General features: G+C 39.5%; 1 protein-coding gene across 1 annotated transcript in view; it reads left to right on the top strand.

Annotated features, from left to right (window-relative positions):
* GSAP (gamma-secretase activating protein) overlaps positions 1-24,286 on the top strand; it is a 204,477-nt gene that overhangs the window by 82,648 nt on the left and 97,543 nt on the right. The window contains exons 2-3 of the mRNA XM_060632294.3: positions 9,225-9,390; positions 15,565-15,616. Coding sequence (XP_060488277.2) covers positions 15,571-15,616 — 46 coding nt within the window. The 5' untranslated portion in view covers positions 9,225-9,390; positions 15,565-15,570. The remainder of the gene's footprint in view (positions 1-9,224; positions 9,391-15,564; positions 15,617-24,286) is intronic.

The raw sequence follows: 24,286 nt of genomic DNA, 5'->3' as shown, positions 1-24,286 counted from the left end.
GTTGTTGTGAAATTAAGATAGAAATGGTGCCTTAAAAAGATGATTTTTAGTTTATTTTCTCTCAGGGGCTCTTTCATTATTGGAGTGTTTGCATAAGGAGAGAGAAGCATTACTGTCAAAGTGTGCTCAGCATTAGAGGTGGCCTTAAGAAGCTGGGAAAAAGAACATCTTCCAAGAGTATTTGGAAGAGATCTGTCAGCATCCCGTGACAGCTTCCACTGTAGAAATGTATTTGTGTATATGTGGATTGCAGGTGGGGTGGAAAAGGAAGAGAGACATATTCTACTCAGAGGAGGAGGGGTGACCCTGGAATCAGTCCCTTGTACACTGGAGTGTTCCCTGCTGTTCAGTCACAGGGGCAGCTGCAAGGCCCTAGCTACAGTTGGAATGCTGGCTCTCAAAGACGTCAATGGCACCTAAGTGCCACCCACAAACGCAGATGTATTACTTACAGAGCCCAGTATTAGTCTGGCATCATAAGAACTCATTGCAACTCTCCTTCCTTGAGGTCAGTTTAAATCAAGTTCAGTTTTGCCTTCAAGTCCCTCCCAGACCTGTAGAAGCACATTAGTCTCAGAAAAGCCTAAGCGGCTAAAAATTTCCCTACCAGAAATTTCTACTGCAACAGCCCTGACATGCGTTCCTCCAGCCTTTGTTTGAATACTCACCTCCTTCACAGATAGCCTCCTTCATATTTGGACAGGTCTCATTGTTACATATTTAACTTCCTCATAGTGTAATGAAATATGCCTCCCTGGTCTTTCACCTCATTTGTCTTTGTTTTGCCCTCTGGAGCTATGCAGAATATGTCTGATCCTCCTTCAACATGATAGTTCTTCAGACATTTGAAGACAGCTGTCAGATCCTCTCCCCTAAATCCTCTTTGCCAGGTAAAATAGCCTCAGATCTTCCAATTGGACCTTTTATAAATAGTGTACTAAAGTGAAAAATGTATGAGCAACCAGCCTAGGCAGACCTGGGCGCTCTTGATTTGTTTTTATTCAGTTACTTCCTCTTTTTGCATTTGTTCCCATCAGTAAGTAGAATAAGTATGATACATCCTAACAGGGCGAAGTGCTTGGCTCAGTGAGTTCATACAGTAAGGAGGGACTTGACCAAGGCAGGGGAAGTCAGCTAAGCCTTTCTTAGGAGGTCAGTGTTGAACTGAACTGATGGATGGGTAATAGTTACCAAGGTGAAGAGGAGAAGAATTGCTCTCCAGGCAGAAGGAGCAACATGTACAAAAGCCCTGTGATGGGTAGGGCATGTGATGGAGGTATAACCTTCTTGGTCTTTAATTTCTATATATATGCAGAGATGGATTATAATACCTTCTCCTTTACTAAAAGAATTATTTCAAGGACCCTTTAGATGGGTATGAATGTGCTTTAAAGTAGTAAAATACTATGATTTTAATCACAAAAAAAAGAATCCCTTAACCCAGTCAGGCCTGTTCCATCAATAGGCATTCCCATGTCTGTCTTTTTGCTTCTGGTCTCCCCATCCTAGAAAGGCCTCTCCTTTTCCGTTTATCCAATCCCTGCAATCTGTATTGCCCATCTCCTCTTCTTATTCGTCTGGGAAGCTACCCTGGGCAGTGAGGCTCAGGTCTGTTTCTGTAGTGCAGTGGTTAAATGCAGGGTCTTGGAGTCCTGAGTTTGAGTGCAGGTTCCATTCCTGACCACCTCGTGGTTCTAGACAAATTGCTTAATTTCTCTGACATTTAATTTCCTTATCTGTGCAAAAGAGGTAATAATAGTAACTATTTCATTCAACTGTTTGTGAGGATTAAGTGAGATATCTGCATCTCTCTCTATATTTATCTCTTTGTATCTGTACATATATGATAGAGCCCTTCCTGATGGTTCTTACTTCCTTGTACTGTACCTCCTATGTGGCCCACACCAACTGGCTCAGTAATTTTAAGGCAGATTCTAAGGATAGAGGCATTGGAAGGAAGCCATATGCTCTGCTCCTGAGTATTTGAAGTCTCTGGTCCACTGGCTGTCACTACTGCACATCCGTGGAAGTGCCCCTCCATAAGCCCACATGTGCATGTGTGCACAGGACCTGTGAGCCACCCACTAGCCAAACCAGGTACCCTATAGCTCCCCAGCCTCAGAGTCACCGTGCATGACCAAATCACCCCAGCAAAACTGCAGAAGGCAAGTTATATTATGCTTTAAGTGGCAAGTAAAATCACTTTTCAAAATGCCTTCAAGTCTAAGGCTTTTCTGGATTAATAATTATTTTGCAGAATCTGATTTCATAAATACAGCTTGACAGTGTTTAATAACAGCAAAACAAATTATTTAATCCTTAAATTAACAGGTTTTTAAAGTTCTTACATTAAAATGAGGTTAACTAGGTGAAATTCTAGTATTATTTTCTAAAACATTGTAACCAGTGTGTCAAGACTACAGTCAAGGTTCTTGTAGTGGCAAGATATTTAATTTCTATTCTATCTTGGAAGAGACATGAAACATGCTAAACTGATTAAGTCAATTGATTTAAGATTCTTTATGTTTACCTCCTGCAGACAATTGTGGTTCAATATTGCAAGTAATTTTCTTCTCTGTAGAATTAAAAGAATGTACAAAACAGAAACTAAATCAGTGTTGTGCTTGCAATTTAAAATATAACCCCCTACCAACACCACTCTGTGTTTATTTCATACTTCAAATACTTCTCATTCTCTGCTAGGTCAGGAACTATAAAAGACATTGTAATGGGTGTCTAGTTCTGCGATCAATAAAGCTAATTTAAACTATCCTCTAATAGGTGAGGTAAAAGATTAGTATTTAGGTCTGGGATTAACAAGTGAAAATAGGCCATTTTGTGATATCTTCAGGGACACAGCACAGTTCAGGGTTTAAGGCTCAAGGAAAATCTATTTTGAGAAAGACATGAGTCGTATACTTCATTATGGACAGATTTGTATCCCATTAATGACGATACCTTTTATCTTCAGTTCTGGAAGCATCATCTCTCTGTTAGGGTATTAACACTTCTTTGCCCCACCAATCTCAATTTGTCAGCTGAATTTTTCTGCCCTTCCCTTTGGTTTTTGAAGTGGGGACTCCAGTCACATTTACTTTAATTACTGCTTTGGAGATACTAAAACCAAGATCAATGTGCCTATTTTTCTGTTGCAACCATTTTGAACAATAAGTATTCAAATAGTATGTAAAATCTCACTGAAGCATTTAATTCAGAACCTAAAAATGTGTGTACAAAAGCCACTACCATGATTCTGTAGAGTTCAAAATTGACCATTTTGTTTTCTTACGAAATTGGTCAAAATGAAAATGTACATTTTGTTCTGTTCATTCAGTTTTCCCTAATTCTCTTTAATTCAGTTTTATTTCCTTTGTTCTTTGTAGTCTCCCTCTTCCCCACACTGATTTTCTTTCTGCAAATCCTTTCAATGATGGGTACTGACATCCGTGTCCACAGTTTTAACACTTTTATTAAATCTAATATCTTTCATAAAAACCCAGGCACACCTTAGGGAATCAGGAGCTTACTAAATGTTCACTTAGCCTCATTTTATGTCTAAATCCCTCTTTTCCTGTTGCTCTAACATTTATTTTATCAATAATTATTATCTTTTGATCAAGCATCATGATAAGAAATGTGATTTTTTCTTTCATTTTTTTTCTTTCACCACCCAACGTCTTATTTGGATAAACTTCAAACAGACAGAAAGGTTGAAATAATTGTATAGTGAATATCCATATGCCCACATATACATATTCTATTATGAACATTTTACTACATTTGCTTTACCACCCAGCTGTGCATTTGATCCATTTTTCCATGCATCTGTCCATCAGTCCATCTTAAGTTTTTGATGAAGTAAGTTACAGATACCAGTGTACTTCAGCCTGCATATCATTAACTAGAGTTCTATATTCGTTTACAATTTTTTTTTTTTCAAGCGGTATGTCCATGTAATGAGATGTATGAATATTAGGTTGCCATTTGCTGCATTTGGACAAATGTAGATACCTGTGTAACCTAAACCCCTATTAAAACAGAGAACATTACTGTCACTCCAGAAAATTTCCTCATGCTTCTTTCCAGGTGATCCTCACTCACCTTGCCCCTTCCCCCAGGCAACCACTGTGCTAATATTTTACCACCACAAATTAGTTTAACCTGTTTTAGAACTTCATATAGATGGAATTATAAAGTATATGCCTTTATGGGCAAGATTTCTTTTACTCAGCATAGTGTTGAGATTCACCCATTTTTTTTTTAATTTTTTTTTTTTAACGTTTATTTATTTTTGAGACAGAGAGAGAGACAGAGCATGAACAGGGGAGGGGCAGAGAGAGAGGGAGACACAGAATCTGAAACAGGCTCCAGGCTCTGAGCTGTCAGCACAGAGCCGGACGCGGGGCTCGAACTCACGGAACGCGAGATCGTGACCTGAGCCGAAGTCGGCCGCTTAACCGACTGAGCCACCCAGGCGCCCCAAGATTCACCCATTTTTTAATTATTGTGTGAACCAATAATCAGTTCCTTTTTACTGCTGAATGGTATTCTGCTATATGACTGTACCAGTTGGTTTATCCGTTCTTCTATTGATGAAACCTGAGTGTTTTTCACATTTGACCATGATGAATAAAGCTGCTATGAGCACTTTTGTACAAGTGTTGTGAATATTATTTTTCTTTGCCTTGGGTAAGTATTTAGGAATGTAATTGCTGAGCCATAGGTGTATACTTAATATTATAAGCAACTACCAGACCCATTTCTAAAATTGTGCCATTTCACACTTCTGTCAGCAACGTATAAGGTTTGGTTGCTCCACATTCTTGCCAACATTTAGTGTTGTCAGTCTTCGGAATTTTACCTATTTTGGTGGGTACACAATGAACCCATTGTGGTATTCATTGGCATTTCCTGATGACTAATGATGTTCAGTACTTTTGACATGCTTACTGGCCATTTATAGCCCTATCTTTGTGAAATGTCTGTTTAAATCTTTGTCCGCTTTTTAATTAGGTGGTTTATTTATTTATTTATTTTTGAGCCGTAGTTCTGTGCGTAACCTGGATACCAGTCTTTTGTCATATATGTTTGTGAACCCATTTCTTCTTTGATTTTATCCATCTTGGTGTCCATGCTGTAGCATAACTGAACCGGTATATTGTCTCCATAGCTTGTCCAAGACCCTTACAAGTTTTTAAAATAAATACCTGCTATATTTTTCTTTAATGCCATAGGAAGGCAATGGTGGACTCCTGAAAACTGTTGAATGTCAGGAACTAGTTTTTCTATTTGTCCTTCAGTGGCTTATTTTCAGGATGGAAATTAGCACTTTCTTAGTTTACTTTGAAAAATAGTTTCAGGGGCGCCTGGCTGGCTCAGTTGGAAGAGCATATGACTCTTAATCTTGGGGTCATGAGTTTGAGCCCCATATAGAAAGTGAAGATTATTTAAAGAAATAAAAAAAAATAAAAAATAGTTTCATCTAGTAACCTTCCTATTTATAAAGTGATACAAAATGAAACAAATCTATGAATAATTATAAATCTAAGAAAACAAAACAGCAATGGAACAGGATAGAGAGCCCAAAAATAAACCCACTCATATATGGTCAATTAATCTATGACAATGGAGGCAAGAATATTCAATGGGAAAAAGAATATTTAATAAATGCTGCTGGGAAAATTGTACAACTACATACAAAAGAATGAAACTAGACCACTTTCTTACACCATACACAATAATAAACTCAAAATGGATGATAAATCTAAATGTGAGACCTGAAACCATTAAACTCCTAAAAGAAAGAAAAGACACATTATCCTTAGAAACATGTTTATGGATATGTCTCCTCAGGCAAGAGAAACAAAACCAAAAATAAACTATTGGGACTACACCAAAATAAAAGTCGTGGGTTTTTTTTTTTGTTTTTTATTTTTTGTTTTTTTTCCCCCCATAGCAGAGGAAACCATCAACAAAACAAAAAGCAACCTAATAAATGAGAGAAGATATTTGCAAGTGATATATCCGATTAGGGGTTATCATTCAAAATATATAAGGAACTTACACATGTCAACACCAAAAAAAAAAAAAAAAAAAAAAAAAAAAAAAACAAGCAATCCAATGAAAAAATGGGCAGAGGACCTCAATAGACATTTTTCCAAAAAAGACATACAAATGACCAACAGACATGAAAAGATGCTTAACATCACTAATCATCAGGGAAATACAAATCAAAACAACAATGAGGTACCACTTCACACCTGTCAGAAGCCAGTATCAAAAAGACAAGAAATAACAGGTGTTGGTGGGGATGTGGAGAAAAGCGAACACTCATGCGTTGTTGGTGAGATGTAAATTTATGGCAACCACTGAAGAAAACAGTATGGAGGTTCCTCAGAAAATTAAAAGTAGAAATACTCTATGATCCAGTAATTCTACTACTGGGTGTTTACCCAAAGGGAAAAAAACCCACTAAATTGAAAAGATAAATGCACCCCTACTGGAGCATTATTTACAATAACCTAGATATGGAAGCAACTCAAGTGCCTATCAATAGATGAATGCATGAAGAAGTGGCACACATACATATAATGGAACGTTGCTCTGCCATCAAAAAGAATGAGATCTTGCTATTTGCAGTAACATGAATAGACCTAGAGGATATTATGCTAAGGGAAAGAGAAAGACGAATACCATGTGATTTCACTTATATGTGGAATCTAAGAGCCAAAACAAGGAAACAAAGAAACAGACTCTTAAATACAGAAAAAACAAAACAAAATAAAACAAAACTGGTGGTTGCTAGAGGGGAGGTGGTGAGAGATGGGTGGGAGAAATAGATAAGGGGGATTAAAAGGTACAAACTTCCAGCAGTGCCTGGGTGCTCGGTTAAGCATCTGACTTCATTTCAACTCAGGTCATGATCTTACAGTTCACGAGTTCCGCAGTGAGCTCTACGCTGACAGTGTGGAACCTGCTTGGGATTCTCTCTCTCCCTCTCTCTCTCTCTCTCCCTTTGCCCCTCCCCTGCTCACACGTGCTCAAACTCTCTAAATAAATAAATAAACTTAAAAAAAAAAGGCAAGATGTTAGTGAAAATCTTGGAGACTGTAAGTACTTTTGCATCATGCATTGCTACATTGTAATACAAAAGATTGGCAACAATTCAAACAAACTGTTTCAGCCATCCAGTGGAACACTTACCCCTTCTCTACCTCCTACTGGTTGTGTCACCTGTGTTGTTTTATGTTTTCCTTTATGATTTCATAACCAAAGGGCTCTATAGATGGAAATAACTTTGGGATCATCTGATTCTATCCCTTCATTTTACAGATATTAAATATTATGTCTCAAACAATAGAACTTTGAACAGTTTGAGGAGTTACTATTATACATAGGACTAGACATAGATCTACTGATTGAATAATCTTTTAGTTTCATGTTTTTTCTTCTGTTGTCCAGCCCTATGGGTTTTTGCTTTAAGATGACACTTGCATTTACCCCTTCTTTTCTACTGCCTTTACCAATATAATCTCTAATTTTATCTAAACTGGATTGTCACTCATTTAATCTATTTCCTTTAGGTCCATCTTGCACTCTTTTGTCTCACTGACTTTCCTAGTATAGACCTTTCAACAGGCACTCTTCAGAAACTTCAGCGGCTGCTGTTGAATCAGGTCCTAAATTCTCAAGGATCTTTCATACCCTACTCCCACTCTTCTCTTCATCCTTATTTCCCATTCTCCCCAACCTGCACCTGCTCATCAGGGTGGTCTCCCCATTCCCTGGCTGCATGTGAACTCCTATTGTGGTTCCTTTCTTAGTCTCCTATTCTGGTAACTCCCACTCCCACCCCTTCTCTCCAGTTAGTCACTGACATACAGCTCATAGTTCAAAATACAGCTCAAGCTCCATCCGCCTTCCCCATGAAACATTTTCTAATTTCACAACTGCAATGATTTCTCACCCATGAATATACACTGCAACATCCCACCTAGCAATTGACCTGTGCACTAGCCTCCATGAGAGATAAAACCCCAAATCTCAGTGGCTTAACATCATAAAAGTAAACTTCTTGTTCAGTGATGATAGTGTATTTGTGTATTGTAAGTATTTGTGTATTGTTGATGGTGGTGATGGGAGCACTATGCTTGTTACAGCCATTTAGGAGCCAAGGGTGATGGAGCCTCTGCTCTCTTTATTTATGTATTTTTAGTTTTTTTATTTTATTCGTTCTTTTTTAAATTCATTCATATTTTATTCAACGTGGGGCTTGAACTCACAACCTGAGACCCAGACTTGAGCAGAGATCAAGAGTGGGACGCTTGCCCAACTGAGCCACCCAGGTGCCCCAAGGCTCTGCCATCTTTAATACAAAGCTCCCAGAGTTACTTTGGGTCAGGTCATGATCTCACAGTTCATGGGATCAAGCCCCACATTGGCCTCTGCATGACAGTGTGGAGCCTGCTTAAAATTCTCTCTCTCCCTCTTTCTCTGCCCCTTCCCAGCTGTCTCTCTCAAAATAAACAAACTTAAAAAAAATTAAGAGATATGTCTAAACTGTAGTGTTTGGATCTTGATTTGAACAAACGAATTGTTTTTTAAAATGGGAGAAACTTGTTTACTAACTGGATTATTTAATGATAACAAGAAATAACTTATTACTTAAGTGAGATACAGTACTGTGGAGTTTTTTAGGCCTTTTTTATTAGCAATACAAATGGAAATATTTACATGTGAAACAAGAGGACATTTGTGTTTAGTTTCACAAATGAGAGAGAAGTGAGGCATATAGATGAAACAAAACTGGTCATGAATCAGTCATTGTTGAAGCCAAGAGATATGTACATGGGATTTCATTACAAATATTCACCCTATTTTTTGTGTATACGTCAATTTTTCTATAACAGAAAAGATTTAGGAAGAGCAAGAGAAACGAGGTGCACCAACTAAAATATTTTATTTTATTAAAAATATTTTTTGGGGCGCCTGGGTGGCTCAATCGGTTAGGCGGCTGACTTCGGCTCAGGTCATGATCTGACCCGTGAGTTCGAGCCCCGCGTCGGGCTCTGTGCTGATAGCTCGGAGCCTGGAGCCTGTTTCAGATTCTGTGTCTCCCTCTCTCTGACCCTCCCCCGTTCATGCTCTGTCTCTCTCTGTCTCAAAAATAAATAAACGTTAAAAAAAATTTTTTTTTAATATTTTTTAATGTTTATTTTTGACAGAGAGAACATGAGTGAGGAATGGGCAGAGAGAGAGGGAGACACAGAATCTGAAGCAGGCTCCAGGCTCTAAACTACCAACACAGAGCCCGACGTGGGGCTCGAACTCACGAACAGTGAGATCATGACCTGAGCTGAAGTCAGATGCTGAACCGACTGAGCCACCCAGGTGCCCCAACAATATTATTCTTCTTAAATTGAATATAATCCAGTTGCATTTCACTTTCTGTGTGTGAAGAATACATTGCAAATGTGTTCTTAAAAAAGTTCCCTGGCACGGTTTACCGAGTAGTACCTATGTAGTCACACACAGTTATATATGAAGGGTAGAGTTGCAAGACAGGTTCTAAGTAGTTTTTTGTTTGTTTGTTTGTTTGTTTTTTACTTTTGCTATGGAAATTTTTAAATATACACAGAATAGAGAGAATAGTACAATGAATCCTTATGTACCCATCACTCAGTCCCAATGTCCATTAACCTAAAGCCAGTCCTATTCTATTCTTTCCCTCATTCACTCCCCCTTTTGTATTACTTTGAAGCACATTACATCATATCATGTCATCTTTAGGTACCTGAAGCATATTTCCCTAGAAGAAACAAACGTCTCACAAAATAATCACCGGATCATCACACCTAAAATTTGTTAATATAATTAAATAGGCAGTTGGTATTCAATTTTCCTGTTGCTGTGTATACATCAGCTTTTTTAGTTCCTTTTTTGAATTGGGATCTAATCCTCTCACATTGTGATTATTTCTCCTTCAATCTGTATATTACTTTTCTCTTTATTCAGATTTAAGAAGACAGATTATTTTTGACCTGTAGCTTTCCTCATAGTCTGGATTCTGCTGCTTACATTGCTGTAGCGTAGTTCCAAGTCAGATTTAAATATTAAAGAGAGTGTTCATGCACATTATGGTCAGGTTTCACCCAAAGTGGTGGTATTATTTTGGGCCCTGGTGATAACAGCTAGAGGTCAGGGGAGGCGGCCTTGCTAGTGGATCCCAGCTGGCTGTGAGCACCCTGTGACTGGCTGAGGTGTGCTTGTCAGGCTGAGAAAGCTTGTCTCCTGCCTCAGGCCCTTCCTGCTCTCTAAACTCCATTGGGCCTCTTGTTATGGATACAGTGTCAGACCATCCTCTACTTTTCCTTCAAGGAGCGGGTAACAATTTGTAAATGTAGTGGGCTTCCCCAGTTTATATTCCGAAAAGTCAGGAGTGCATGAATGTGACTTTGAATTCTGAAGAACACGTAAACCATGGTTTCCAGCTAGGAACGGGATGACACAGACTTGACAGTTCGTGATAATCATTTCCACATTGGAACTTTGTCTCTTGTGACTAAACACCAAGTTACATTTAATTTTTCTTCCCCTTCTTTTCTCCCTGGGGAGGACGAAGCTCCTGGGCCAAGGTCATCCTGTATATATGCGGTTCTTTACTCAGCCCTCACCTGTAACTGAGAGGCTGAGGCTATGTCTTCGTTTTGCATTCATCCTGATTTCACAGATCTCTAAAATCTTTGTGCCCCATCTATCCTCCAAACAGACAAGGAGAGGAGATTGAGAGGAGCCAAGAGTGGAGCACAGATGCCAACGGGTGCCAAGAAGAAGCACCGGCACCCTGTCCCCTACGGGGCAAAACCAAGGGAGGTCATTGCAATATCCAGATTTACTTAGATGAATCTCAAGTTTGGAATAGCACCCAGCCAATAGGACGCCTGGGTAACAAGGACTGAGTAAGTTCTGGCAGATGGTCTGAGTGAGGGCAGCATTCTAGAACACTACACATGTCAGAGTGGTGTGAGGAAATTGCTGAGAGGTTTTAAGCCCCTGAAGGATTTGAGGGTGGTGGCAAATTGCCCATGCAACCAGGGGAGACTGTGTGTGCGAACCTTGAGGCTGGAAGCAATGGTGGGGACCATGGACACCACCAGTGGATGCCATATACCACTTGCAATAAACTGTACCTCAGCTCATGTATGTGACCCACCAACGACCATGTGGACAACCACACTACAGAGGCCCCTCATGCACCGATGCTGCAGGGTAGTTAGGGTTCCTGGGGAAGTTGCTAATCCTCAAAAAAAAAGGGAAACAGAAGGGGAAGGAAAACTTTGAATTAGAATGAATATTTACTAGTTTTAAATGGAAAGATACTGAGTTATCTTCAAGTGGCAAGACTGAGCTCATTTTCCTTCCATCAGCAGAAAGGGGACTCAAGAGCTAAGTTTGAATTCCATCAGAAAAAGATAAAGGCACATTCCAGCACATCTGGGCTGTGACTATAAATTTTAAACTCACTACACAACCCACATTTATGTGTTTATTTTTAAATGTCTGTGTGCACTGTATTAAAAGTTTCATGAGGGGTGCCTGGGTGGCTCAGTTGGTTAAGCATCCAACTTCGGCTCAGGTCATGATCTCGCGGTCCATGAGTTCGAGCCCCACGTCGGGCTCTGTGCTGACAGCTCAGAGCCTGGAGCCTGTTTCGGATTCTGTGTCTCCCTCTCTCTGACCCTCCCCCGTTCATGCTCTGTCTCTCTCTGTCTCAAAAATAAACGTTAAAAAAAAATTTTTTTTTAAAGTTTCATGAGGGCACAGACCATTTCTTTTGTGTTGTGTATTCTTAACACCTAACCCAGTGATTAGCCTTGACAGACACTGAAGAAGGAGTTGTTGAATGAATATTGGACCCACACGCCAGAGCTACTTCCACAGTACTTAATACAGAGCAAGCTCATGATAGATGATCTTTTCCCTTCATTCCTAAAGGAATATATATTTCTTTGGGGACAGTCTATCTTTCTGTTGAAATCCAGTTCTAACTTGAATGGCTCTGAAGGTAAATCAGCTATGTTGTTTTTTATGGGAGCTATTTAAGAAAATGACGTCCTAGTGTTTGTCTTCTCTGACCTTATTCTGTATCCAAAGGGTATATTGGATACAGCAGTAGCCATACCTGCAGATGCTCAGGGTTATTATGTGGAAGATGCTGATAGTAGTGATTGCCCCACCACCCACACAGTCCTGGCCCCTTGATTCCAAAACACTCTCTCCTTTTGCTTCCCAGCCTCAGATTCAGTCTGTTCTCATTCGCCTCTCCTTTTTCTGTGCCAACGCTCTTGTCTGCCCTTCCCCATTCACACCCCTGATCTTCACCCCTCTCAGGGCAGAACTCCTACCTAGCCAGCCAGCAGCCATATGTTTTGGATGGTTCTCATTTCACGTAGAGTCATCTCTGGAAAAACCAAAAGGGAATTTTATTAAAAGATGTCAATGTGCAATTGATTATCTATATCTTTAAACCATTAATTTGTATTCCACTTTATTTATAAAAGTATTTGAGGTAAGTAAATATATCTTAATAAAACATGTGTTGTAAATAAATTCACTAACAAGTAAAAAAAATCTGTGAGCTCTGATTTTTGACTTGGAAAATAGGGACCCCACAGTCCAGTATTTCCTGAACTTGCCTGGTAAGAATTACCTTGCTGCTGGGGCATCTGGGTGGCTCAGTCGGTTAAGCATCCAACTTCGGCTCAGGTCATGATCTTGCAGTCTGTGAGTTCGAGCCCCGTGTTGGGCTCTGTGTTGACAGCTCAGAGCCTAGAGCCTGCTTTGGATTCTGTGTCTCCCTCTCTCTCTCTGTCCCTCCCCTGCTTATGCTCTGTCTCTCTCTCTCTCTCTCAAAAATAAATAAAGATTTTAAAAAAAGAAGAATTACGTTGCTGCTTGTTAAATACAGATTTCCTCAGCTCTTCCCCTCAAGACTGATTGAGTGGGCCTGATTTTTTTTTCTTATGCTTTAGGTAATTCTTTTCATTTGATTTGATAACTTGAATAAAAATCGCCAATGTAGCAGAGATAGGGAGGATGAAAACTCATGAGGAATAGGGACATAAGTTTGTGGGGAGGGACAGAGACCTTTCTGAGTGAAAAGGAATTTGATTCAGTAGGGTTTTTTTTTAACAGTTTGTTTTTTTTGTTTCTGAGGTTTTTTTGTTCGTTTTTTGGGTTTGTTTTTAGTAAACTTTACCCCCAACATGAGGCTCAAACTCATGACCCCATGATCAAGAGTCACATGCTCTACTGACTGAGCCAGCCAGGTGCCCACACACTCTTTTTTCTTTTCTCAGTATGAATATATCTGTGTGAATGCTGATAATCAAAAGCACTCATGGCATTATGGAAAGATCGATGGTGGCAAATTATACTGAACTATCAAAGTTAAAAAAATAAACCGAAAATGTTGGTCAAGCTGTGTCAAGTAGTACCAATTACTTTTCTTTTCAATGATCTCCTTACTGTTGTATCTTATTATCTTGCTGCACAATTAGGTATAACATCAAATGTGTCCGATTAAGTAAGCTGTAAGTTTTAATTTGATTAGAACAGTAACTTGCCTCCCTCTGAATACCTATTTGTATCTTTACATATGCCATCTTCGTAGGTTGTCATGTATGAGCATGTTACCTTCTCGATTTTAAAATATTAGAAGGAACAGTGCATAGATAAGATCTTTCTTTATTCTTATTTTCTGAAATTTCAGGCAAACCCCTGTTGGATCAGTAAGTCACCCACTTTATAGTCTGTATCTTTTGAGAATTTTGTTCTTTTCCACTCCATCCCCTTCTTGAATGGAATTCCACACTTCAAAAGTTACTCCACTTGGTGAAGAACAGCACTTACAGGAAGGGAAACCCAGGGAAACCCTGAAGTTTTGTCCTTTGAGAGCTCCACCCTCTGAGGGCTCCGTCACCCTTCATTCCCTACAGTCTCAGGTTCACTGGGAGGGAGCTTGTGGGGAGGAGAGCCTCCAGGGAGGTTGGCAGGTATGAAGGGCAGGGATGAGATTGGGGGAACTGGGACGCTGGGATGGGCTGCTGCTTCTGGAAGACCTCAGATGCTAGGGATATGTGAGGGCCTTGTGGAAGCTGACAGTCTGGAAACTTCCTGTCATAGTGTCCATTGCTTAGACGGTGAGATTATTAAAACCAGTAATTCCTAAAGTCACAGTTTCTGTAATAGGAATCTCTTCTCTTTTTTTTTAAAGTTATTTATTTATTTTTTTCTAAATTTTTTTTTTCAACGTTTTTTATTTATTTTTGGGGGGACAGAGAGAGACAGACAGAGCATGAACGGGGGAGGGGCAGAGAGAGGGAGACACAGAATCGGAAACAGGCTCCAGGCTCTGAGCCATCAGCCCAGAGCCTGACGCGGGGCTCGAACTCACGGACCGCGAGATCGTGACCTGGCTGAAGTCGGACGCTTAACCGACTGCGCCACCCAGGCGCCCCAAGTTATTTATTTATTTTGAGAGGTGGGGCAGGGCAGACAGAGAGGGAAAGAGACAATTGCAAGCAGGCTCCACAGTGTCAGCGCAGAGCCCGACGCAGTGCTTGATCTCACAAATCATGAGATCATGACTTGAGCCGAAATCAAGAGTCAGATGCTTAACTGACTGAGCCACCCAGGTACCCCAATAGGAATCTCTTAAGAAAACAGTACCATGTGAAAGGCGTTGCATAGTGCAGGGTTTAAGGCCCTTGTATTCTCCTCTCCACTTTCATGTCAGCAGTCTGGCTTCTGGTCAGGGACAGCATATTTTCTAAGCCTGTTGCCCTGAAAGCTATTGTCATTCAGAAAAATTCCCGGTACCTTAGTACTTCCCAAATGTTGGGTACTTTTAGAGGTTTGCAGCTGTGCAATTATGACTATTAGTTTAATACTACTCCGCCCGCACCCTACACCCTGTCTGCTTTTATGCAAATAACAGCATGGTGCGGGCTGATCAGGTACCGATGGAATGCAGCATAGACCTTGATCATATTATTCAGGAAGGTTAAATTTTGGTTTCATAGACTCACACTGCTGCTGCCCACATTTACCACTGTCATCATTTCCTCTCTTCAGATGTCCCTACAGAGTTTGGGACATCACTGAAGAATGGAAAAATAATGCCTTCAGAGTTTCCCACCTTTTCATGAATCAAAGGAACATGGCATTGATAGGAGAGGCAGATTGTATTAGAATTATTTGGGCCCTTAGTTGGATTTCCTTCTGGGCTGGATTTCAGTCCCTTCCTTTGTGTCTGCCTATCCATCTGTGAAGAGGGGAAAATTACACCTGTTCCTCATTTGCCTCAGAGGGATGGTACAAAGATTCATTTAAAAAGTCTGTAAAGGTTTTTGAGCACGAAAGAGTTATAAAAAAATATATTGTTGCGTCAGTGGTACTGACAAATATCTGAAATCACTTAATCTGAATCACTGAAAGTGATTTCAGTCATCAATGTAGAGAGGAATACACATTTTTCACATACTCTGTGTGTTTTTTCCCAAGGTGTGTATGTCTAAGAGGAGAGAGTTTGGAGAACAGATCATCAGCCACAAAGGTAAGTTTTAAATAATCCACTTTCTTTTAACTAACTGTGTTCAGGCTTAAAGCTAAAGGAGATGAGCCAAAGAAACGACATGAAAAAAAAACCCAGCAATCCTCAGCTGCACTGTGCAGACTCTAATATTTTTCTGGCCTATAATAAAAAATGACCATCTGAGTCAGAAAAGATTTCTTCAGGTCAGAAATGCTTCTTTCTGTTTTGTTTTGTTTTGTTTTGTCTAAGTTCTGGTGTAAATCTTTGCAAATCACCTGGACCTTTTTTTATTAAGTTTTTATTTTAATTCTAATATAGTTAACAGTGTTACATTAGTTTTAGGTGTACAAATAGTGATTCAACAATTCTATACATTACTCACTGCTCCTCATGGTAAGTGTACTCTTAATTCATCTGGACCTTATTTATTTTTTTATTTTTATTTTTAATTTTTTAATTAAGTTTTTTATTTTAATTCCAGTATAGTTAACATACAGTGTCTTATTAGCTTCAGGTATACAATATAGTGATTCAACAATTATATACATTACTCAGTGCTCATCATAAGTGTATCCTTTAATCCCCATCACCTATCCCCAACCCCATCCCCCGACCCAACTCTACTCTGGTGACCCTCAGTTCTCTATAGTTAAGAGTCTGTTTCTTGGTTTCTCTCTCTCCCTCTCTCTCTTTCTAGAGTGGCTGCACCAGTTTGCATTCCCACTAACAATGTGTGAGTGTTCCCTTTTCTCCACATCCTTGTCAACACTTGTTTCTTCAGTTTTTGATTTTAGCCATTCTGACAGGTCTGAGGTGATATCTCATTGTAGTTTTGATTTGTATTTCCCTGATGATGAGTGATATTGAATATCTCTTTATGCATCTGTTGGCCACCTAAAAGTCCTCTTCAGAGAAATGTCTGTTAATGTCTTCTGCCTATTTTTTAATTGGATTATTTGGTTTTGGGGTGTTGAGTTTTATAAGTTCTTTATATATTTTGGATACTAACCCTTTATCAGATATGTCATTTGCAAATATTTTCTCCCATTCTGTAGATTGCCTTTTAATTTTGTTGATTGTTTCCGTTGCTGTGCAGAAGCTTCTTATTTTTTTGTAATTTTTTATTTTATTTTATTTTGTATTTGTTTATTTTTTAATTTACATCCAACTTAGCATATATTGCAATAATGATTTCAGGAGTAAATTCTGGTGATTCATCCCCTATGTATAACACCCATTGTTCATCCAAACAAGTGTCTTCCTTAATGCCCCTTACCCATTTAGCCCATTCCCCCCCACCCACAACCCCTCCAGCAACCCTCAGTTTGCTCTCTGTATTTAAGGGGCTCTTATGTTTTGTCCCCCTCCTTGCTTTTATATTATTTTTGTTTCCCTTCCCTTATATTCATCTGTTTTGTATCTTAAATTCACCTGAACCTTTTTAAAAAATTTTTTTTAATGTTTATTTATTTTTGACAGAGAGACAGAGCATGAGTGGGGGAGGGGCAGAGAGAGGGGGAGACACAGAATCTGAAGCAGGCTCCAGGCTCTGAGCGGTCAGCACAGAGCCTACGCGGGGTTCGAACTCACAGACCGCGAGATCATGACCTGAGCCGAAGTCAGACACTCAACCGACTGAGCCACCCAGGCGCCCTACACCTGGACCTTTTTAAATGATAAGTTTTCCTAAAGATTTGAAAAGTCAGTTGACACATATACTTTATTTTTTTTTAATGTCAATTGACATCACCCCTAAAATTTCAATTGTCAATTATGTTAGAGGCATGGCTATCACAGATATATAGGAAACACTAGTTTCTTCCAAAATATCAATTTACCTATTATTAAATTTTCATTGTCTTTCAAGGAGGTGAGTAACAGCTGTTTCCTGAAAATTGCTAAAATTGCATCAACAGCATGGGAAACAGAGTGAGGAAAAGTACAACAAATAACTATAAACTCCCAAATGCAAATGAGCTGATTCCTGTTTTTTTTTCTGTTCCACAGCACTCAACCCTGATCTCCCATTATGAAAATGAACAACAAATGTTTGTTAAATGCCTGCCATGTGTGGGAATAGTCGTTTTCCTAGACTAGCGACATCAGCATCACCTGAGAGCTTGTTAGAAATTCAAATAGGAAGCTTTGAGATTGGAGCCCAGCAATCCGTGTTTTAACAAGCCCTCCAGGAGATTCCCATACATGTTAAAGGTGTCATTTAGAACTGGAATTTCACAGGGTAATGGTGAGGTGGGGACTGGGCTGGGCATCCTGTGGGCAGCATGGGATAGTGGCTGAACACAGAGCTCATTCCTCTGACTCCTTAGGGGGTGAACCTCTCGCCACCTCAGGACTTGCATTTGGGGAGGAGAATCATTCTTCTCTGGGAGTCAGATCTCATTCCAGATAAAATGCTCAAATGGGAGATATTCCAATTTGTGGTTAATACTGTGTGCCGGGAAAACAAAGCTGTTCTCTATTGCTGTCATGACATTCGCTTATGGAGCATGAGGAGGGACCTAAGAAGGAGTGAAAGGGGACAAGAGGGCCCGAAAAAGATTTGATCCCTACCATTACCATGTCTCCTTTCCACTACCCTGTCCCACAACTCTTTCCCCATTTACCTCTTGACCTCCCTGGGTCCGGCATGCTCTCCAGTGAATTTTGGGAGAGCTGAAACAGTGAAGGGGAGCTATGTACTAGAGATGGTGTAGAGAGGGAGGATGCCCCAGGCCAGTCCCTGCCTCACCCTTTAACCAACAAGATTCTGATTCCAAGGGCATGTTGCACCTTCACTAACCAGAGCTGTAAGAGTATTCAACCCCACTTCCTTTTGCTTTTTTGGGGGGGCGGGGTGCGGAAAGCAATTCCTGGAAATAGAACTTGTCTTTCACTTCAACAGGATGTAACTCTGATGTACATTCCAATGTCAGCTGTTGGTGACCCAGCCCTCAATAGGAAGGCCAGCCCATCCCTACACTAGTCCTTGGCTGAGAGTGCCTGACTGCTTCCCAACTTCCTGAGGGGCACAGAGCTTGTCACTCCTCCACACACCGTCTCAGTAGTCAGATTTAGGGACCAGTCATGCTTGGAATCAGTATTCCCAACAAGAAAGCTTTCCTTTTGGAAATTTTTGATCTTTGCATCATCAAAGAAACTGGGAGAGAGCAGTCTTTAATTTTTACTTATGGCTTAAAATTAATATGTAAATATATGAAAGAGGGGAAACTGAGTGGACTCAGTCACTAGACATCTGAGTCTTTATTTCAAAATCAATTTTTTTGCAAGATGACTACTCAGCTACATACATTGAAAGAGACTAATGACCGAAGGACAGAAGACAGAAGGGTTGGTTTATCTGGGTTCCATATAATCCATATGCAAGGAGATAGATTTGTCTAACACTAAAAAAACCTCAACTAAGTCGTTTTAAAGCAAATACTAGCAACATTGCTTGAATCTTAGATTAACTAGAGGGGTTTAACTATCCCCAAAGAACTATCAGGCATTTATCCAGTGGACTGTGGATAAACCTACAGTTTGCTTTTTTAGGCGGCGGGGGGGGGGGGGGGGGTGCAGGGGGGGATTGAGGGTTAGAAGTAAATTGGTTTTTAAAAAGTCCCTAATATTCCTTAATCCTCAATTCCATTTTTCTGCGTTTCTTTGTACAGCATATCTATATAGGGTATCTGTTAAAATTCTGGTGTTTCTTTGGTTACTAGAGTTGCAATTTTTCTCCGAAGCCTCTATTGACATATGAACTTACTGACAGAACTTACTGTTCAGAATCATAGAACTGTTTATAACTAAAAGGGACTTCGAAGATTATAGTCCAACTTCTGTTATCTTACAAACAAGGAAACCAAGTCCAGAAAGTTTGAGTGACTTGCCCAAGGTCACAGAACTAGATGCTAGTGCTGAGACAAGAATTCTGGCCTTTTTTTTTTTTCTTCTTTTTTTAAAGTAAGTGCTGTGCCCAATGTGGGGTTTGAACTCACAACCTCAAGATCAAGAGTTGCATGCTCTACAGACTGAGCCAGCCAGGCACCCCAAGAATTCAAACTTCTTAACTCACAGTCAAGGACTGAGTACATCGCCCTGTTACTTTGCTAGTTTGTTTTTGTTTGTTTGTTTGTTTTAATACCCGAAATTCTTTACCCTCTTGAGATTCCTGGAGCATTTTGCCAGTATGGTGTGAATATCAGGCTTTTTCTTAAGCAAGGAGGATTTGATACTATCAAAGAACACCTACATGGGGAACTGCTCCCAAGGGTGGACACAGATTAGATGAACATTTGGAAAGCTGGAGAGAAAGGTGACACATTGCAGGCTTTAGGCTGCCATTAGGACTAAGTGTTCTGATGGTATTCTTATTTCTCTTTAAGAGCAAGAGATCTGATTCCTCTTCCATTCTTTCAACAGACCCAGAGACCAGTCTTAATTAACATAAATATCTTGGATTTTTGAGAATGAGGAGGGTTTAAATTTAATATGGTTACAAAAATTAAATGAACTGAAGGGGGGACATTAATGGAATCCTCAATTAAACTTGAAAAAAATCACCTACAAACGCATAGTCATTTTGGCTACTAACCGCTTGGATCCTCTTGAAATGCACTGAGCTAGTTATTTCTCTGAAGTAGTCTGTATTAGCATGCACCTAGAGAAAGGGTCAGAGGTTTACGTTTTTGGGGTTTTTTTTTTCTTTCTTTTTTTGGCACGGTAAAATCTTTTTCAAAAAGATTTTCTATGATACAGATTTTTTTTAATACTTCAGGTCAATTCATGTTCCCTTTGTATATGGTGATTCATGGTAAGATAAATAAACCACCACTGAAATTTGAAAAGAAGCTACTTAAGGAAGATCTTTAAGTAGCTAATGAGTCAGTGTGTATTCATAGAACTTTGATCAGTGCTTGCAGGGACTATTTTGTGCTGAGAACAAAGACACCAAAGAGATAGGGCCACTGGGAGGAAACTGGAGGGAGTGAAAAGGCTACCATGCAACACTGGAATCAGGAAATTCCCAGCCCTAATAACCAAAGCCAAGTGCAGGGGAGAGCAGCTGGAAAAAATTCAGAACCACAAACAGGTGAAAAATGCAATTCTTAGCAAGGAGAAACACCTTTTATTTTAGATTACCTACATATTTTCAGTGTACAGTCTTGCCCAAGAAAAGAGGTTCATTTGATTCAACAGCTGAAGGACAGCCTGTCATTCCTCCCTCCCCCAACAGCTGACACTCACTGGAGGGACACCAGAATCTTCTGCATCGGAGCATTACATCTTACAACAAAACATTTAATTTTAATTGAATGTATTTTCCTAGGAGGATTGAAAACACACACTAACCCACCGCTTTCGGGATGGTAATTTATTTATGTAGGTTTTGTTTATTCACGACCTAGATTGACTGATGTGGTTCCTCCAGGAATTGCCCCTCCAAAGGCTCTGACAATAGGTCTTCTGTGGAGGGGACTGCTGGGAGAGCGTTCAGCTTCAGTAAAGGCAGCTTTCAGGGAAAGCAGGAGCTCAGGGTCAGGCTGCCAAGATTTTAATGAATTGCTTCAGATATTCTCTCTCATGGCTTCCACTGTGTTCAGAAATCTGAAAGAAAAATAATAAATCTGCATACAAAACACATGGCAGTTGGACATAGAAGTTGCTGCACACACAAATACCTGTTACATATTTCTTTTTAAATGGCTAAGTGCCATTTAAAAAATGTGTACATTTTTTAATGAAAGTGTTTCTGTAATAGTTATTATTTAATCTTTTTCCATCTATTTCCCTATGAAATAAAGTCATATGATGGCTCTGAAAAAAAATGTTTCATTTTAGTAATTTTTTTTCCTGAGGCCAGTTAATGGAAGATTCCTATTAGGGAAAAAAGTCATTGAAGAGGTGAAAAAATACAGTGTTCCATCATGCTTCTGCTTTTATTCGACTATGGCTTATTTTCAGTCAGTTGGGAGTATTCACTTCTTTTTTTTTTTAATGTTTATTTATTTTTGAGAAAGCGCAAGCAGGGGAAGGGCAGAAAGAGGAGGACAGAGGATCCCAAACAGGCTCTGTGCTGACTGTGGAGAGCCCGCCCATTATGGGGCCAAAAGTCAGGAACAGTAGAGGTTATGACCTGAGCCAAAGTTGGACGCTCAACCAACTGAGCCACCCAGGGGCCCTAAGGGAGACTATACTTCTTAAAGCACAAGGTTAATAAGTTCAGAAACTTTCTTTGCATTTCTTTAAATGTAATCTAATTTAAAGCCTTTACATCTTCTGATAATTTGATGTTTTAAATCCACCCACCCATGTCATTATTTAAAGTTTGCTCTTAACACAAAAATAATAGTTTTTTCTCTGGGAAAAAAATAAAAGTTTATTTATTTATTTTGAGAGAGAGCGGGGTGGGGGGAATTGGGCAGAGAGGCAGAGAGAGAGGACAGAGAGAGAGAAAAAAAGTCTCAAACAGGCTAGAGCAGTCAGTGCAGAGCCTGACACATGGGTCTCACAAACCATGAGATCATGACCTGAGCTGAAATCAAGAGTCCAGTCAGCCACTTAACCGACTGAGCCACCCAGGGACCTCAACGAAAAAAAAATACTTTATAAAGCTTCTGAAACACCAGTCATTTTGAAAATATTTTGTTTTTATTTTTTATTTTTGTTTACACATTTTTTTTACATGTATCTATTTATTTTGAGAGAGAGATGGCTGGGGAGGGGCAGAGAGTGAGCGAGATAACCCCAAGCAGGCTCTGTCTACACTGTTAGTACAGATCCCATGAACCTCAAGATCATGACCTGAGTTGAAATCAAGAGTCAGACGCTCAACCGACCAAGCAACCCAGACACCCCATGAAAATATTTTTGTTTTAAAAATATTTTTCACATCTTGAAACAATCACAAGCTTACAGAAAAGTTGGACGTATCCTATAAATAACTTTTTTTCTGAGAGTAACTGCCAATCTGATGTTCCAATATCCTCTAAAACTTTAGTATATATTTTCTACAAGCAAGAACATTCTCTTACATAAACACAGTAGAACAATCAAAATCGGGAAACTAACCTCAAAACATCATTACCACCTAACCCTCAGACCCATTCAAGTTTATTCAGTTGACCCAAAGATGAATTTTATAGCAAAATATCCAGGTTGTGATCATGGGGAGAATTTAACTGCCATGTTTCTTCAGTCTCCTTCTGTCTGAAATACTTTGTCTTTCAGTGGCTTTCATGACCTTGACACTTTCAAAAATAACAGTCCAATAATTTTGTAGAATATTCTTCACTTGGGTTTGTCTGATGTTTCCTCATGATTAGATTAAGGTTATCATTTTGAGGAGTGATTATATACTATAATTTCCATTTGTTCCATTACTGATGTTGTTTACTTTGATCCCTTGATTTAGGTGATGTATACCAAGCTTAATAAGTATTTTGTGGGATAGTACTTGGAAATTATCTAGATATCCTGTTCCACATCAGATTGTGTGTGTGTGTGTGTGTGTGTGTGTGTGTGTGTGTGTGTGTTCCTATGGTTTTCTTTTTTATTTAACATGTTTGTTAAATTAATTCAATTTAACAAGGAGGCCATTAGACTGAAGTGGCTCTAATGCCATGGTGGCTTTTGTAAGCAAATCAAAATCTAGGTCTATAAATGACTCAATGTTATGAAATCAAAACCCAATGAAAACCAATCACAGTCAACCAAGCTTTAAGCTATAGCCAATCAGTAATTTCCTTACTCTGCTTTCTCCTTTTCTCTATAAAAATTTTCCCCCAGAAGAGCACTTCTAACCATTTCCAGTTTGGTGCTGCCTGGTTTCAAATGGATTCTTTTTCAAATAAAATGTTAAATTTTAATATACCTATTTTTTTTAAGTTCATAATCCTTTGTTGTAATTGTTTATTTTGATACTCAGATTATTCCAGATTTGGCCATTTGGGAGCCCCTTCACACTGACTTCTGTGTACTGACATGTCTTAATCATACTTGAATAATGTTCTTGCTTTCTGGCACTGTGAGATGTTTCACGTGCATCTTGTTTTTTTCTTGTGCCAGGTGTGTTAACTGATACTGGAGGTATTGCTGTTCCCAGGCTTTCAGTGGACAGAACTAGGGAATATATATGTATACGCATTTACCCATATACACATTTATGTTACATCTACATTTCTGTCTATCTCTGTCATCATCATCTCTCTGTCTAGTGGAAACTATAAGTTTACACCAGTACCTCCTATTCCAATCCAACACTATGTAGTTTATTTTAGCTTTTTTTCTCTTTTTTTGTGACACCCTGGCCTAACAGTAACACAACTTACATTATTCTTAATATATTTACTTAACTGATCAATCCTCCTGTAAGTAGCCAAACTCTCATCTCAGCTGCCATTCTCATCCTCCTACAGATGCCCTCCCAAGCCATTTGAAATGTGATACCCCATGCTGGACAACCCCCACCCCTCTGCTACCTACATGGATGCCTGCAATGTTTGTATTGGACTGGATTCTGATACCTCCTACTGGGTGACTCCTCCCACCCCACAAACACTTTATCCACCCTTCTTGGGCTCTGAAATCCAAATTTTGGCAGACACCCTGCCCTCAACCCCACTGTGTAGATGCTTACCTGCCTTTGCCCCATCTGATGGCTTAAGGATGTAATTGTTTAGAAACAGAAGA

The sequence above is a fragment of the Panthera onca genome, chromosome A2 (genome assembly GCF_046562875.1).
Source record: "Panthera onca isolate mPanOnc1 chromosome A2, mPanOnc1 haplotype 2, whole genome shotgun sequence".
NCBI classification, from domain to species: Eukaryota; Metazoa; Chordata; class Mammalia; order Carnivora; family Felidae; genus Panthera; species Panthera onca.
This window is presented reverse-complemented; position numbering and strand designations above follow the sequence as displayed.